We start from the raw sequence: 18,770 nt of genomic DNA on the forward strand, positions 1-18,770 counted from the left end.
TCTCTGTGGACTGGCTGCTCTAATCAGGAACATCATCCTCACTGCCTGGTGGGCCAGGCTGTGCTCCACTCTCTCCTCCTCCCCCTTCATCTGCTCCCGTGTGCTCTGATCATATATGTCCGTCTCCCGGAGCTGCAGAATCAATGTCGTCCTTTGAAACAAATTCTTCTCAGGGGAGGGGCAGGAATCCACTTAATTTTTGGTGCTGGGGCCAGCCTCCCAGACCTCTCCACTGGTTCCCTACTCCACGCCGGGATGTTGCATTCACACCTTGCGACACTGGGTTGAAGTCTGGTCCCCCTTTCCCAAATCTCTCCATTGTTTTTCCCAAAGAACCAAGGTAAAAGGCCATGTGAAGGAATTAATTTTAACACAATTCAAAAACTATCAAATTGGACAGTATCGGTGAATTTTATAGTGTGTAAGTTATACCTACCTCAATAAGGCTGTTAAAATAGTTGTATTCAAAATTTCATGTCTGTAATAGTTTATTATAGTTTTCTGTATTCGTTACAGGAGCCCTGGTGGCTGTGATCCTCATGGTCAGCAATTCAAAGCCACAAGCAGATCCGAGGGAGAAAGACTTGGCTTTCTGTTCCCATAAAGTTAGAATTTCAGAAACCTACAAGGTGTCGCTATGAGTGTGTTAGTCTGGGTAGATTAGAGAAACAAAGAGCTTTTTATAAAAGAGCAATTGTATATTAAGAAAACATCTCAGCCTAGTCCAGATCAAGTCCGTATGTCTGTCCGATATTAGCCCATATATCCGATACTAGTACATAAATTATTCTTTAGACTCACACAGCACATGCAATGATGTTGATTGCAGGAAGACCACAGGCCACTGGTTAGAAAGTCTTGTGGATCCAGTGGCTGTGGAAACATCTCAGCACTGGCATGAGTCTCCATGCAGCTCCTCCAGGTCCAGGTCTTTGGCTCCATCAATGTACATCCATGTGTCTTGTGTACAGGATAATGTAGCAGAGAGAGTGTGTCTGGTCTCCAGTGAGCTATTAGTCATGCCTCCAAATGAGGTCATCAAGCTGTGACCTGATTGACGGACTACACTCTACCCCTTCCTCAAGTTGACAGTAGATTATATAACTGCCACAATGTATTAGCACTTACTCAATGGCAGTGAATTTGGTTTTGTTTGTAGTCATTAAAATGTTATGTACTGTTCTAAGTATAATTTTTAAAGGAAAGCTAATATAAAATGATAATGAAAGTACCTCCCCAAACTCTTAAACTCACTGCCATCAGCCAATGCCGACTCCTAGTGACCCTTATTGGACTGGGAAGACGGCCCCTGTGAGTTTCCGAGACTGTAACCTTTATAGGAGTAGAAAGCCCTGTGAGTTTCCGAGACTGTAACTGTTTATAGGTTGTAGCTGTTTACAGAAGTAGAATGCTTCCTTTATGTAACATAAAATAGCTAGCATTTACAAAATAGTTACTATGTATCAGTTTGCCAATTACTTTTAACAGATTCACACACAGCAGTGCTACAATGTAGCGTTGATGTATCATTTCCCTCTCTCCCTCTTGCACATTTTACTGATGAGCAAACAACCTCCAGAGGTTAAAATAATTTGACTAAGGTCATGCCATAGCTAATGAGGAGACAATTAGGCAAGAATTTGAATCGAAGCAGTCTTAGTAACCTCAGTGTTCATGTGAAGAAATAGGTAGTACATTCTAAGGCCTTTCGTTTACTGTGACAGTGTGAAGCAGCATAGGTCTGCCATTGTTGCCAGTGTTGTTGAACATTCTGCACAGCTGTTTGTGTGTGATAACTCTTGGAAATCTAAGTGAATACTCGGTATTGCCTGGTTGCCATTGAGATTTTACAGCATAAGAAATATTGCTAATTCACTTTACTTATTTTTCTCTACCCCTCAGCCTCAATTTTAAAGACCCTGAAGCAGTCAGAGCTCTGACTTGTACTCTCCTAAGAGAAGATTTTGGACTTTCTATTGATATTCCATTGGAGAGACTAATCCCCACCGTTCCTTTGAGACTCAACTATATTCATTGGGTCGAAGATCTGATTGGTCACCAGGGCTCTGACAAAATTACTCTGCGAAGAGGAATTGATATAGGTATATGGATTTTAATTCTTTCCTGATTAAACAGAAGTTACATAAATTTTCCAACATCCAAACTTTATAATTCCCTACTGAGTGCTGCTGTGTGAAGGAAACTGACCACAGATAATACTGCTCTCTGCTGCGCCGGGCTGCTCTGCCGTCCGTCGGCTTCTCTTGGAAGGATTGTCTGTGTCGCCCGGGGCAAGAGGGAGAGAGAGGTGCGGATGCTCCCAGGGCTCCGTGAAGGAAAGCCAGCCGAGTCTGACTTGCTTTTCAGAGTCCAGCGGCGGTGTCTGCCTTAGAGGGCATTATTATTTTCACTCTGCATTGGTGTTCGCACAGTAGTCCCCTGGTGGGGTTTTGTGGTGATGACCACTTCATAAAAGATCATGTAGACTTGAATACTTTCAGGAATATTTTTGGTGACTGTTGGTTAGAGGATATTTAAACCAAAATTAAAGGGAAGAAAAGTCATCAAGTTAAAGTAAGATATTCCTTTCATCGTAAACGTTCACAATTGGAGGAGACTGTCCATATGATTTGCTTGAGAGAGTAAGATTCAGAAGAAGATGGAGCCAGGGTAAGTTTTGGATTTTTAAATATATGTTTGTTATAGCAATTATTTCTCATTTGATAGTTTTACTTTTATTTTTTTAAGTTGGGTTTTTTCTCCCCTTTGACCTTTACTGATTCTTTATAGGGAGGTCTGAAATAAAAGCTCTGTGCCTCTTTCTAAATCCACGTGTCCTTGCTTACAGGCATGGTGAAGTTCCAAATACCAGATCGTTATGTAAAATTTAGCATTATGTTAAAATAAGAAATGACCACATAAGCTTACATCATTATACAAATGCCAAACAATTGAGAATCGTGGTTGGCACATAACCCTGGCACAGACACGGTTACCCTTACATTGCACCTCAGTCTTTGTTACTGTCATGTATATGTCATTAGTGTGCAAAATAGAGTGTAGATTTGTTATTGTCACAGATGTGAAGTACTGGATAGTAATATAGTCAGTACATGATAAATAAGTGTTTAGTATAAACACCAAACCAAACTCACTGGTTTTGAGTGGACTCCTACTCATAGTGACCTTTGTAGGGTTTCTGAGGGTGTAGATCTGTACCTGAGCAGACAGCCTCATCTTTCTCCCACGGAGCAGCTGCAAGGTTTGAACCTACTACCCCTGCTGTCAGAGGTCCAGTGCTTGCCCCAGTGTCGCCTGGGCTCTTTTGGTGCATAGTATAGTTAATATAAATAATACTTTCTAGACAGTGAACGTTTTCACTTTTATATTTGCATTAATTTTTAGTGAATATTTCATCTTCCATGACCTTTCAGTAGCATTAATTGACTACTTCTTTCCCAACCCTGGTAGTGTAGTGGTTATGCTTTTGGCTGTGATCTTCAAGATCAGTGGTTCCAAACCGACAACCTTTCTGCGGGAGAAAGACAGAACTTGCTATTCCCGTAAAGAGTGACAGTCTCAGAAACTAAGGGGCAGGTCTACCTTGTCCTATAGGGCCACTGTGAGTCGGCAGCAACTTGATGCCTATGAGTTTGGTTTTAAGTTTTATTTTCTGGTTCTTCCCTATTCATGAACTCTCTCTCCTATGGCTTCCATGACACTAGACTCCTCTGATACTTCTGGTCATTCTTCTCTCTCCCTTTTAGCTAATTTGCTTGTCTTACCATCAGACATTACAAATCCATACTGGAGACTCAGCTCTTGGCTCATCTCACTCAGTACTCCACGTAGGCAGTTTTATCAACATCTGTGACTTTGTTTCCCCTCCATGCAAAATTACAAATTTAGATATTCCCACAGCTCTTTACTTTTCTTGGTCTCTGCGCATACATCTGAAAAGCATGGGCATCTCAAAACCTCTCAGTCCTATAGCCAAGGTCAAGCTCATGCTTATTTCTTTTTAATTCTGGTCTTTGGTTTCTTCTTTCTGTGAACTCACCACTATCCACACGGCTAGGTAAGAAGCCAGAAGTCTCGGAGTCATCCTCGATATTTCTCCCCATTCGCATTCTTATCTGCCACCATTTCCTGTGGATTTTCTCACTTAAGTATTTCTTAAATCATTGGCTGTTTATCTGTACTGCCACCATTCTAGTCCAGATCACCAACATCCCTCACCTGGTCTCAGTTGCCCCTCTATTCCATTCTCTATGCTGCAGCGAAAAGGAATGTATAAAACTCTTAGCTGATCACATCTGTGATGAATACTGAAGGTTTTCTGTGATGAAACCTTAGCATGGCTGATTAGTATCTTCATGGTCTCATTCTTGCTCTCCTTTCTAAGCCTCATAATGACTCTTCCTTGCTTTGTGCACTTGAATGTTCCTTCTACCTATAGCTTCCCCACCTGTACCTAGTTACTTCTCATTTATTTTTAGTTGTTAATTCCAACCTTATTTTCTTCGGAAAGTTTTCTCTATTATAAATCAAGTTCCTTGCCAATAAACTTTCAGAAAACCAAGTTGTTTTTTATTTCAAGACATTTATTATATTGTATGGTTGTTTGATTAATACCTGTGTATCTATCGTTCCACATCTAAGCAATGTGTTCTCACTGGATTGTCCAATGTAGAGCCCATTTTTGGTTGTTTTTTGTTGTTGGTTCTGAAGCCTGGCAACATTTCTGGCATATAGTAGACATCCAGTAATTAATTTGTTGAATATTAAAGGATAATCTTTGACCATTCAAATTTTGGAGCATCCTGTATGAGCTAAGTACTATGTAAAAATAATAGAGTTTAGCAAAGCTCCTCCTACCCACTTAAATTCATGACAAAAGGTAGACTGGTGAATTATAGAAAGCTTAAAATGGATGAGCTTATTTGGTACGGATTTGATTTTAATTATGCCCCAGACCCTCTGAAATAACACTTTGGGGAATATAGGAGGATAATGAGTTTTAGCTCTTCACAAAGAGCACTTGCTGAAATCCTGTCCATTCTAATAAGAATTTTATATAAATCTTTCCTCAGGTGCCATTAGTTGTTCCAGTTCTACGAGTATATACTTTCCATTTTTATTTATCATTGCAGAGCTTGTTACCCACTTTAAAATGTTACTCAGCTTTCTGAGTGTAGTAGGATATTAGATTGTAAGTCTTTTGACTTTGAGTGTTGAGATATTTGAGTTGTTTGGGAAGGGAGGTGACGAAAAGTCCTTTGCCTGCATTTATTATTCTAGAAGCACATGATCTCTTGGTGGCTGAAAGAAAGTACGTATACTTTCTCCCTCCCTGAAATATAGGGAGGCAGTTATATGAGAATCAAGGACCTGGGATCTGGTCTGTATATTTGTTCCTACAGACCTGATAGTGCTACTGAAATGCACCTCTTCTCAGTAACCCCAAGCAGAATGGCTTACGGGGAACCAGGATGTGGTCCAGATGAAAACAGACCTGGAGTGGCTGATACAGTCTATAGCTACTGTAGACCTTCAGAAGAAGCATTGACTTTCCTTCTCCTGAATATACATACACTTTAGGTTTGTATTAGCCAAACTTGGTCCGGTGGTCATAAAAGCAAGGTGTGATTATGGATAGTTCACTCTAAGCCTTGGGGTTCTACGTGTAAGACCAAACTGAAGTTGTCAAAGAGTGAACTTTACCTGGCGTGTTTGCCTCTGAATATCTCTGAAATATGCCGGGGCACACCATAGATTGCCAGTGTTTTATATCTCTTTATCATAGATTAAGATATTCTCTCTAGTTTTTGTGGGGGGTTTTGTTTTGTTTTTTACTTTTGTTTTCTTTCAAGTGACAATTTATAGAAATTAAAGGAATTGGGCAGCTTAATATTCTGTGCATGTTTTTTATTTTGAACGATGGGCTATATATTTGTTAAAACACTGTTCTGAAAAACTATATAAAATACTGTTCTGGTATTTTCATACATTCATTTTGCTTAGGAAAGTAGACTTTTGTGTGGGTTTTAAAATGGAGACTTTACATAAAATAAATTGAGTTATGACCATGTTCAGTTAATCAGCCATATTTTCCTTGACTACTAATTATATACCCTTCATTTAACCTGAAACATGCAAAAAGAAGAAAGCAAGGTTTCTATCTTCTCGGAAGTTTGAGTCTGACTCTGAGGAAACGAACAGAGCACCCTGTCCACTGCCGTAAAGCCCATTCTGATTCCCAGCTGCCCTGTAACAGAGGAGAACCGCTCTATAGGGCTCCCAAGGCTATATGTATTTATCAACTTGTGATTTTACATATAGATGAATCTCTCTCTCCTGTGTGGAATTCTGACTTTTCATTTTTCCAGGTACCGGGGCATCCTGCATCTATCCCTTACTTGGAGCAACTTTAAATGGCTGGTATTTCCTGGCCACGGAAGTGGATGACATGTGCTTCAACTATGCAAAGAAAAACGTGGAGCAGAATAATTTATCTGATCTCATAAAAGGTTGGCTCTAGAAGTGAAAACCCTTTTCAATCTTTGTTTAGTAACCTGTCTTTATAAATATAATACACTTCATTATCATTTATCTTTGCTTTAATACACACACTTTGGTAAGAATTAATTAAAGAAATTCTAAAATAGAGAGAGTAATCTAGTTTAGATTTTAAAGGGAAAAAAAGTACTATTTAATCTGTTTTTTTTGGATTCAGTACATGGAATGGTAATAGTTGCCATCATTGTCATCAAATCCCCTTAGGGACCAGTTGACATTTTATCTTTGAACCTATTTTTTTCAGGCTTCTTAGTAGGTGTTAAACATACCTTGTTAAGAGAAGATTCCAACATTGCTAATGAATTTTATTTAGTGTAATCTCAAAGGCTCCATGGGTCAGAAACTGAAGCATGGGTTAGCTTGCTGGTTCTGATTCAGAGTCTCTGTGAGGCTTGTTGTCAGGAGACCAGCTAGAGCTGTACTTATCTGGAGACTTGACTGAGGGTAGAGATTTGACCCTTGGTAGGCAGACTCAACTTATTGCCACATGAGTCTTGCCTCACAGCCTGTGGGCTGATGTCCCTGCAGGAAGTCATCTGAGAGAGAAAAGGCAAGGAGAAAGCCACAGTGCTTTCCATGACTTCACCTCGAAGGTGATGCCCTGGCACTTCCGTCATCTTCTGATTGACAGACGTGAATTACTAGGTGCGGCCTGCACTCGAGAGGGAAGTGAAACACATGCATTTTGAATGGAGGCGAGTCGGAGAGTTTGTGGACATAATTTAAAGCCACCACAACATTAATATTTTTCTCCTAGTGGTAAAAGTACCCCAGAAGACACTCCTGATGGATGCTCTTAAAGAAGAATGTGAGATAATCTATGATTTTTGCATGTGCAACCCTCCCTTTTTTGCCAACCAATTGGAAGCCAAGGTAACATGTATTCTCCTTTAATGTAATTGAACACTTAATCTCAGTTTATTTTGCAGTGATAGTAGCAAAGAGCAGCTTTTCTTTTGGAAGCCTTATTACTACATAGGATACTTTGGTTTCAAGTACCTGCAAACCTACTTCAGACTGACAACAAAGGAAATGTATTATCTTCAATGTATGAGAAGTCCACTGGCAGCATGGACTTCAGGAACAGGATGCTCAAGAAGTTCACCGTATTACTAAGTCTGAGGCTCTGCTTTTCCAGCTCTCTCTGTACCCTGATCTGATCTTTGAGCTGTGTTTGTGCACTCGTGGTCAATGACTGTCTGTTAGGATGGGATTGGGGGAGGAAGAGGATTGAGGAAACTTCTTCCTTAAACCATTGAACAATAGGTTTTCTTCTAATTGGACCAAATAGGTCACCGGCCACTCCTACACTGGGCTCGTTGCTTAGCCAAGATGATCTCTGCTTTTACCACCACAGCCATATGATAGCAAACAAATGTCCACTTTAATCTTTTTAACTTAAAAATATATTTACTCATTAATACAGAAGGTCAGTGGATAAAAAGAACTAACCTATGAAAAAGTATCCAATGCTGTTAAATAGCACTGAATTAACCTACATTTTCTTACCTCTAGTAAGCTCTTTATTAATTTAGAGTGAATAATATCAGATGAGAACTTTTGAGAGAATAAATCGTTTTTAGAATCCCTCGGATGCCCTAAAATACCATTCCTCTAGACCTCATAACAAAATTAATTCCAGATGTATTAGTTTGAGGAGTAGGGGGAAAATTTGTCAAAAAAATCATTAGCAATGCCACCATTGCAAGTTGGAAAATAAAATGAAGCAGAATTTAATAACTCTTATCTCTAGCCTTTGATACTCACAGAGTAGTGGCAAGAAGAAAAACTGTCACACGATTAAAAAATACAAATATTGAGATATGTACATACCGTATGTACATAAACGCACCCATGGAATGAGCATCGGCTGTGTCCAAAGAGAACATTCTGGAATCCGTGTCCGGGTGAAGAGATAGAGTATCTCTGGTATCCACAGCTAAGAATGGTTGAGACTAGCTTTATTGACGTGTAATTCATATATGATACAATCCACCCATTAAAGGAAGGTCTACACTTCGCTGGGATTTAGTCTATTATCCGAGTTGCGTACTTATCACCACAGTCAGTTTTGGCGCATTTCCAGATTCTAGGAAACCTCAACGAGGAGACCTAGTGGTGCAGTGGTTAAGCTTGACTGCTAACCAGAAGGCCGGCACTTTGAACCCATCAGCTACTTGACAGGAGTTGCTGGCAATTGTCTGCTCCCATGAAGCTCTGCAAAGTTGGGGGCAGTTCTAGTCTGACATACGCAGTATCTCAATTGACTTAATGGCAACTGGTTTTCAAATGGTGAGCATCTTTCCAAGTGCTTATTGGCCATTTTCTTGTGGGAGAAGTGCCTATTTAAGCCCATTGGCCACTTGTTTTTAATTGGGTTCTTTGTCATTGACTTATAGAAGTTCTTTATACTCTGGACATTTTTCCCTCATCCAGACACATGATATGCAATTATTTTTTCCCATTAGGTTTTTTTTTTACTCTATTGATGGTGCCTTTTTGATCTACAAATGTTTAAATTTGATGACTTACGATTAATATGTTTTCCTTGTCTTTTTAAAATAACACTTTCAAATCCGAGGTTATGATCTATTTGGAGTTAATTTTTTATGTGTTATCAGGTAGGGGTGATTCAGATATTTAAATTTAGAATCATACAATAATAGAAAAAATGTAAGTGGATATTTATTAAATTTTTTGTTTTCTGTACATGATACCAAAGAGGGAAATAAAGAAAAAGTGACAAATTGAATGACATTCAATTGCACTCAGTTACAAAGAGGAAAAGAAGACTTGCATAAGTGTAGTAAAAATATCATACTGCAGTAGCTGTAAGACTGTCGGGGGATAAAATGTAAAAAAGAAAAGGGAATGATGAGGGCAAAGACTGTACAGATGTGCTGTATACAATTGATGTATGTCTATGTATGGACTGTGATAAGAGTTGTATGAGCCCCTAATAAAACGTTTCAAACAAACAAACAAAAAAGACTATTGAGGGGGCCTATAAGACTTAAATCCTAGATCTAATATAGTATTTGAGAAGTAAAGTTATATGTAACAGTCTTATATAGAGCTAGGTATACATTCACAGACTTGATTCTTAAAAGTAAAAATTTTGACCCCAACATTTTTCTTGTTGTTCAGGGTGTAAATTCTCGGAATGCTCGAAGACCCCCACCAAGTTCTGTGAACACTGGAGGTATCACAGAGATCATGGCAGAAGGAGGTGAATTAGAATTTATCAAAAGGATCATCCATGACAGTTTACAACTTAAAAAAAGATTAAGGTAAACCACTTATTTCAACATGAGGATTTTCCTGTTCCCTTTTTTATTTCCCTTTTTAATTCCAGAGGAAACCATCATTCAAAGCAAAAATAATCATAATCTGAATTATAAACAGATTGAAGTTTGTAAAAGCCCTGTTTTTAAAATTTTTAATTAATTTTTTTGTTTTCTTTTAGAAAATCATTTTATTGGGGGCTTATACAACTCATCATAATCCGTACATCCATCCATTGTGTCAAGCACATTTGTACATGTGTTGCCATCATCATTCTCAAAACATTTTCTTTCTACTTGAGCCCTTCGTATCAGCTCATTTTCTCCTCCCTCATGAACCCTTGATAATTTATAAATTATTATTATTTATTAAATCTTACACTGTCTGATGTCTCCCTTCGTCTCCCAGGGAGGGGCTTTTATGTAGAGCCTAGTGATTGGTTCCCCCTTTCTACCCCGCCTTCCCTCCACCCTCCTGGTGGCGACACTCTCACCAATGGTCCTGAGAGGTTCATCTATTTTGGATTTTCTGTGTTTCCAGCTCTTATCTGTACCAGTTTACATCCTCTGGTCTAGCCAGATTTGTAAGGTAGAATTGGGATCATGATAGTGGGTAGGTGGGGGGGGGGGGCGCATTAAAGAACTAGAGGAAAGTTGTATGTTTCATCATTGCTATACTGCACCCTGACTGACTTGTCTCCTCCTCATGAACCCTTCTGTAAGGGGATGTCCAGCTGAAAGGCCCTGTTTTTGAGACTACTTTCAGGCCATTAATTGATCTGTGTTCTCTGTAATCATACTGTAATATACTACCACAGCCACCAAGTTTCTGAGACTATAAAATATTTTTAATCATTTTATTGGGGGCTCTTATAATACATACATAAATACATACATACATACTTTCAAGCACATTTGTACATGTGTCCATCATCATTTTCAAACATTTTCTTTCTTCTTGAGCTTGGCATCAGCTCATAGTTTCAGAGACTATAAAACCTTTATGGGCGCAGCCTCATCTTTCTCGCTAAGAATGACTGGTGTGTTTGAATCACCAACTTTACAGATAGCAACCCAGTCCCATCCCATTAGCACCACCAGCACTCCTTTGTAGAAAGGAGGGAAATGCTATATGATTGTGCTGCTCCCGTACTATGGTATCATGATTAAACAAAACAGACAGGTTCTGTTTTCTAATAAACTTGAATCAACTTATGTTCTTGGAAGCAGTTTTCTAAACAATGACAGTTTTGAGGATACTGATTTCTTACCAATTTAAGGGAGGGAAACTGAGTTCAGTAGCCAGTTCCATAGGAGAAAGCTAAGCCTAATTATTTCAGGTACCACACCTGTCGTTCAGCGGCGTCAGGTACACAGTGGTTTGTCTTGATTGACTGCTCATCCTGCTCACATTCTTGAAGTGGTGGGCAGTGTGGTAGTTGAAAACTAAAGCTGCTGAAAAGGCTCCCCAGTGCTGCAGTGATTGAGTGCTCAGCTGTTAACCTAAAGGTTGGCAGCTTAAAGCAGCCAGCTGCTCCATAAGGGCAGAGGCCTGCTAGTGAAAGAGCATGGCTTAGGATGCCCTTGGACAGTGGTTGTCAAGCTTCCTAATGCTGCCACCCCTTAATATACTTCCTCATGTGGTGGTGACCCTCGCCCCCATCCATAAAATTACTTTTGTTGCTACTTCATAACTAATTTTGCTACTGTTATGAATTGGGCGACACCTGTAAGAGGATTGCTTGACTTCCAAAGGGGTCGCAACCCACAGGTTGAGAACTGCTCTGTCCTGCAGGGTCAGTGTTAGTTGGCTGCACACAGCAACCACAGTTTATCATAGTAAAAAGCCGATTCCAAAATCAGGATAACCTTTTTTATTAAATCTGTGTATGTTTATTTGTAGAAAGCAGGTTGATTATTGAATGGTCTGCGTCTCAGAAATTACATATCATTGAAACCAAAGGTCAATAGATTTTTGCTTTAAACTGATTTTTTTCAAAGACGCATTTGACTATGAGAGGGGAAGAGTAAAGTTATACTACACAGTGAAGAGAATCTGAGTAAGTAATAGCAACTTGAAGCGAACAGAGCATTAACTGTGTTACCATTTTCGTATTTGAGCATACTAAAGCCTGCTGGGAAAGTGGAGAACTGCCTCTCTCTATAGAAGTTTCTCCCAGGCTACAGTGCACTGGTGGAGATTCAAAACACAAAACTCCAAACCAAACTCTCTACCATTGAGTTGATTCTAATTCATACCGACTCTGTAGGATATAGTACAACTGCTCCTTTGATTGTCTCAGACTTTGAATCTTTACAAGCGCATACAGCCTCATTATTCTCCTGTGGAGCAACGGGTGGGTTAGAATCCCTGACCTTGTGGTTAGCAGCTCAATGCCACTATGCCACAAGGACTGCTGGTGGTTGCTTTGGGCAGGCTTTTTAGCGCATGTTTCTGAAGGTTTTTGTAATTTTCTTTTTTTACCTTTTTAAAATCGTTTTATTAGGGGCTCATACAACTCTTATCACAATCCACACGTCAATTGTGTAAAGCACATTTGTACATTCATTGCTTTCATCCTCAAAAGATTTGCTCTCCACTGAAGCCCCTGGCATCCGCCCCTCATTTTTTCCCCACTCTCCTCTCCCCCATGAACCCTTGATATTTTGTAGATTATTATTTTGTTATATCTTGCCCTATCCGATGTCTCCCTTCACCCACTTTTCTGTTGTCCATCCCCCAGGGATGAGGTCTCATGTAGATCCTTGTAATTGGTGCCCTCTTTCCAACCCACCCTCCCTCCACCCTTCCAGTATCACCACTCATACCACTGGTCCTGAAGGGATCATCCACCCTGGATTGCCTTTGTTTCCAGTTCCTATCTGTACCAGTGTACATCCTCTGGTCTGTTTTTGTTATTTTCAAAGTCCCATTTGAACTACAAAATTATATTTTGGGACAACACAATTTTATGGAACAAATTAACTCAGTGTGTTCCAAGATTGTATGGTGAGGTAGCACCCACGTCAAAAAGTGTAAGCCTGTTAGGAAAGATAAGTAGCTAGAGTATTTTTTGAGAGCTATTCGAGCTTGATTTAGCAGGTGTGTGGGTGTGCGCACACCACATTGAACATTGATTAAATATTGGACTGCAAACCAGGAGGTCAACAGGCTAAGCCCATCAGCCACTCTTAAGAAAGATGAAGATATCCGTTTCTGTAAAGATTTACCGCTTTGGGAATCCTAGAGAGCAGTTCTGTACTGTCCGATAGGGTTGCTGTGACAAGACAGTGGGAAATATTAACTGATCATGATTTAGGTGCTCAGCAGTCTTCTCTGATTATTATTGAAAAGAGACTGGAACATTATTGTATGAAAAGAATATTGGTTGCTGATCTTCTTCACAGTTGCACATCCTGCCAGGACATTTGTTTGTATACGTCTTTTATGTAGTCAGGTGCAAATTAAGTTGAATGTGTATATGCCTATGAGATGTTCAGATTACAGAGGATTGTGAAAACATATTGTTATGCTCTAAAAAAACAGTATCTCGTCCTTCCAATATGCATCTAATTCCTGTAGAATTTTTTCCTACCTCTTTCTGAAGTGTCGAAACTAAGCAGAATTTGTTACAGTTTGAAGTGAAATGAATTAAATGTGTCGATTCCACTGAAGGTACCCCACCACCCCTTTAAGATTCAAGCCTTAAGTCAGTCTCAACAGCAACTAAAATTTGGTTTTGCATCTTAAGGGATTTTGTAGAGTTATTTTACACACAAGGAAACTGGGGCTCCGAACTCCTAACGCTGGTCTAGCACTTTTTCTACCACCACCCTCTGCAGTCTCACACTGCACTTGAACTCCCTGACTGTTGCTGGTAAAGATTTCTGCTGCTTGTCACTCTCGCTGTTATGGCTATGGCCCGAACTCAATGCATAACTTTTTTTTTTCTTTTAGAGGAGGGGCCCTCAAATTTTTTAAACAGGGGTCCAGTTCACTGTCCCTCAGACCTGTTGGAGGGCCGGACTATAGTTTTTAAAAAAAACAACTATGAACAAATTCCTTTGCACACTGCACATATCTTACTTTGAATTAAAAAACAAATGGGGCAAAAACACCTGGGGGGCCTGGTAATGCCCTCGGCGGGGCTGCTTGTGGCCCGCGGGCCCGTAGTTTGAGAACCCCTGTTTTAGAGGCTTATCAATGGAATTGTGCATACACTCACACACATCCTAAGTTGTGTGAGTTTGGCTAAGCCATGATTCTCACAGTATCCTCCGTTTTGTGATCTGATATAATTATCCTATGTGATGTTAATGAGGCAAGATTAGAGTCAGTTCTGTTGAACACAAGGAGGAGAGATCAGAGGGCCCTAACCTCAACGAAGAGGGAGGGGCATCCTTTAGATCCAGGTTCCCTATGTGGAGTTCTCCTGAATGCTGGGAAGACACGTGTAGATGTCCAAGCAGTGCCTAGCCACAGACATTCTGAATTCAAGCTTAGCTTCCCAAACTATGATAGAAGAAGTTTGTTTGTCATTGTTGTTGTTACAGCAGCACTAGATACGACTAGACGGTCCTGGAATTAAATGAACATGTATTTGAGCTAAGTAATAAAATTGGATCACTTTATCCACTACATTGCCTGGATGCTGGCTCATAGTGACCCTAATCTGTGCAGGTTTTCCGAGCCTGTAAGTCTTGACAGGAGCAGGAGCCTGCATCTTTTTGCCAGAGGAACACCTGTTGGTTTTGCCCCACCGCCTTGCACTCAGCAACCCAACACCTCACCGATCATGCCACCAGGGGTCCTTCCTCTACACTCGCCTGCTAGATTTTAAGTGCCAGAGTCCACTGTGCTAGAAAGAAATGTTAGCTGGTATTTTTGTATTTTCTTAATTAAGTGCTAATAAATAGGGCGTAGTGGGCCGTGCGTTGGTGTGTTAGTCTGGGTAAAATAGAGAAACAAATCCACAGAAACATGTATAAGAGAGTTTTTTATAAGTGTACATTGAGAAAGTATCCCAACCCCATCCAGTCCAAGCCCATATGTCTGACACCAATCTACAAAGTCCTATTCAAACTCACAAAACGCACACAATGATGCCAGTGCAGTAGGATCACAGGCCAGTGGGTAGAAAGTGTTTGAATCCAGTGAATGTGTCAGCATCTCAGCGCTGGCAGGGGTCTCCACGCGGCTTTTCCAGCACCCAGAGCTGCATAAGGGTAGGTCCACGTGGCTTCTCCTTAGGGATGTCTCGCAGGAAGTGAGTCTTGCCAGCTGAGGCAGAGGGCTAACTAAGAACCGTAAACTGGTCTGACTATCAGAGAGCAAGAGACCAGAGAACTAGAAGGGTGAGGCTCGCCAAGCCATTTATCTCTCTGCCCTACAATTAAACTGTCCTTCATTTAATCCCACATGTGTTTATCCGCCAGGTTGGCACAATAAACCTTAACTAGCACAGTTGGGCTGTGAACTACAAGGTCGGCAGTTCTGCTTCCATACGAGTTACAGTCTTAGAAAGCCCCAGGTAGTTTGACTCTGCCCTACAGGGTCACTATCGGTTGGAATCACCTCCATGGTAGTGCATTAGTTGTTTTGTTCTGTGTAACTGCTACAGTGCTTACAAATGCTCAGCTATTAACTGAAGAAGAGGCCAGTGATTGAAAGCCCCCGGTGGCGTTGTGGGATGAAAGACTGGTGATCTGCTCCCTGGAAAACCCTGTGGGGCATTTTCACTCTGTCCTACAGGGGCCCTGTGAGTTGAAATTGACTTGACAACACACAAGAGACATAGTTATAAAGGACTCACTCTTGGGAGTCCTTGGGAGAACCATGAAGCTGTCTGCTCCTATAAAGAGTTATACGTTTGGAAACCCTGTATAGAGTTGTATTGACTCGGCCCATCCAGATGCAGGAGAAAGCCCTGGCATCCACTTCTGTCAAGATTACAGCCAAGAAAACGGTTTTAGAAAGTTCCACTCTGTCACATGGAGTTTTGACTAAAATTCACTGGACAACACCTAACAATGATAAGAAGTACTTTAATTAGCTGTTATAGAGAACAGTTGAGAGTATATAATTCAGTTCTTAATTAATTTTCTTCTCAGTGCCTGCCCAGTTCGTGCACAAACCTTTACTTGCCTTTAAAAAAAAAAAAAAGCCCAGTCTTTATTCTGAGGTACTGCTGTTGGTTTTGAACCAGTGACCATGTGGCTCTCAGCCCAGCAAGGACCCTACCTGCCTTGATAAAAGGGCAAAGAAGCCCTGGTAGTGCTGTCAGATACGTGTTGAACTGCTAACTGCAAGGTTGACAGTTCAAACCCACCAGCTGCCCGTGGAAGAAAGATGAAGCTGTCGGTTCTTCTAAAGGTTTATAGCCTCAGAAACCCCATTTAGGGTCGCTGTGGGTTGGAATCGACTCGTAGGTGGGTTATAAAAGAGCAGGCCGCTTCAGTTTCCTTACCTGAAATTGGATGGCAGTGCTTAAAAATATTGAGTTACATGTTTATCGATTTCACAGTGCTGGGTAAGTGTTCAGTAGCATCATGAGTACAATTTCACTCTAGAAATATTTTGTAATTTTGCTACAGAAAATTAGAAAACGAGGCATTTCCTGCTATCTGCCTTTTTTATTCATATGCTTGTTATGAATACAAATAATTTTTGTCCTGCTTTCGTGTTTACTTTCTGTCATTTCTGTATTTCTTGTGGCCAGTAATTTTAAATTGCTTGACAACAGGCCATAATTAATTTCTTCCTTTTTTCAGTACTACAAAGAATGCTTTACTTCTAGTGTATTATTGAACTATAGATTAATCTGTTGAGATAATTATGAATGACTGTCTTTGATTTCCATTTTCAGCTTTGAGGCCTTAAGTAGGTCCCCTTTTAGTATTTCTAAAAGGACCTTTTGAGCTATCATTTGAAAGGAAGACATGTCAACATAGGTGGAGCAGGTAGACATTAATGGAGGACAGAGGGTTCTCAGCTTGTTTTCCAGATAGAATAGCATTTTTGTCATTAAAAGCTGAATGAGTGTTTCCCAGGGGGTGAGGCACCACGGGAGGCAGACGTTGCTATTTTGCTTTTTATCCTACCTATAGGGTCACTCTGAGTCAGAATTGGCACAGTGGCAGTGGGTTTGGTGTTTTGATGTTGTGGGTTTTTTAGGAGTAAGAAGACTGAATGGAAAGAGGAGCCCCAGCCTGAAAGCATAGGAGGAAAAGGTTGGACCCATTGGCTTACGATATGACAAGCTAACTGCGTAAGCTTTTATGGTATGTCATCTACAGGAAGTAGTTGTGAGTCTAAAATTGATTGTGATAATGATTGTACAACTCTTTAATATGTACAAACTATTAGATTGCATGTGAATTACATGTCATTAAAACTTTAAAAAAAGTAGTAGTCATGGATGGTTCCACTTCGAGTGTGTTGAAGAGGGCAGTTGTTAAAATCAATACACGTGTGTTTTAAGTACGTCAGGCAGTCTTTTAACAATGCCAAGGAAATAAAAGCCCCAGTCCAACTGCCTTAGAAAAGCTTGGACCCTGTAGTGTTTCTCCAAAGTAGTGTTTATTCTATTGAGAAGGATATAAGGTAAATATTTTTGGCCATGTAGATTGGAAATTTATAATAGTTTATAAGCAATTTTTGAGAGCAGACAGGTATGAGGGCCACTCTGATGAATATTTGAGGATGAGGATGTTCATTGCAATTTAATAAGCATACCCAGCAAGATGTTTTTACAATAGTTTAACTCCTCTCTGACCCCAGCCTCTGCTTTTTTACCTCTTTTTTCTATATTATCCTTCAGTTTTAGGTTTTAATTTTAAAAACGTTTTCTATAGAAACATTCCCTATGCAAAGAACCCAAGCCCCATGGAGAAGTGGTTGATTGCAGGGCTGGGTCAGGATGAGTGTGACATGAGCCTGAAAACCCTGACATAGCAGAGAGAGAGAAAGTGCTTGCAGCAAACATCTAAATGAGATTGGGACCATCCCGAAGGGCCGTAGGAGCTTCGAGAGACTTACAGTGACAATGTGGATTGTAACCTTGAATAAAGTAAGTGAAACAGAAAGGGCATCCAGGAGAAGCCCTTTCTTGCCGTTGCATACTCATAGAAGCAGGAGGAGGCGCAATTGCTGCTGCCGCAGCTGCTGTGGAGATTCCAACGCGTGGGTGTGTGTGCAGTGAGGAACTGCTCCGTGTGCTTCCCCTGGCTGCGAGCCTTCAGAAGCAGATTGTCAGCCTGTCTACTCTCAGGCACCTTTAGGTAGATTCCAGTCACCAACCTCTCCACTAGCCCTCTAGGACTTAACCCTTTGCATCATGCCATTTGGGACTCCTTCTCAACCGGTGGGTCGTGACCCCTTTGGGTTGAGAAACCCAAAGAAAGGTTGAGAACCACTGCCTTAGAAGGAATAATAGAATTAAAAAGACCACCATCCTGCAAACATCATAGTAATAACTGACAGGCATCAAAGTATCTCGTTCAATGGAGAAAATGCAGTGTACCTTGGCAGTGGAAGGACCTGCGGGAGATCTTTTTGAGTAGGTTATCATCTCCTGATGGGACCAACCTTGAGGAAACCTCAGACAAACCAAACTGAGGAATGGTAGAAGTACTGCGATCCCGCAAAGTAAGGGAAGCCTAGGGAGCTGTTCCAGGTTGAAGGGGATGAAACGAGCGCTGGTGGCACTGTGGGTGAAGCGTTTGAATGCTAACCGAAAGGTTGACAGATGGGAGAAAGATGATGCTTTCCAAAAGATTTGCAGCCTTAGAAACCCTATAAAGCAAGCAATTCTGCACTTAAAGCATTGCTTTGAGTCAGAATCTACTGGATGGTACTGAGTAATGAAAGATGACATGTAATGAAGTGTCTGATTCTGATGGGATCTT

General features: G+C 40.6%; 1 protein-coding gene across 2 annotated transcripts in view; it reads left to right on the forward strand.

Moving 5' to 3' along the window:
* The window catches only part of METTL16 (methyltransferase 16, RNA N6-adenosine), a 74,127-nt gene that overhangs the window by 34,529 nt on the left and 20,828 nt on the right, over positions 1-18,770 (forward strand). For both annotated transcript variants that reach the window (XM_075561189.1, XM_075561190.1), the window contains 4 exons: positions 1,903-2,102; positions 6,390-6,530; positions 7,337-7,452; positions 9,727-9,869. In XM_075561189.1, coding sequence (XP_075417304.1) covers positions 1,903-2,102; positions 6,390-6,530; positions 7,337-7,452; positions 9,727-9,869 — 600 coding nt within the window. The remainder of the gene's footprint in view (positions 1-1,902; positions 2,103-6,389; positions 6,531-7,336; positions 7,453-9,726; positions 9,870-18,770) is intronic.

Source organism: Tenrec ecaudatus, chromosome 10 (assembly GCF_050624435.1).
Source record: "Tenrec ecaudatus isolate mTenEca1 chromosome 10, mTenEca1.hap1, whole genome shotgun sequence".
Classification (NCBI taxonomy): Eukaryota; Metazoa; Chordata; class Mammalia; order Afrosoricida; family Tenrecidae; genus Tenrec; species Tenrec ecaudatus.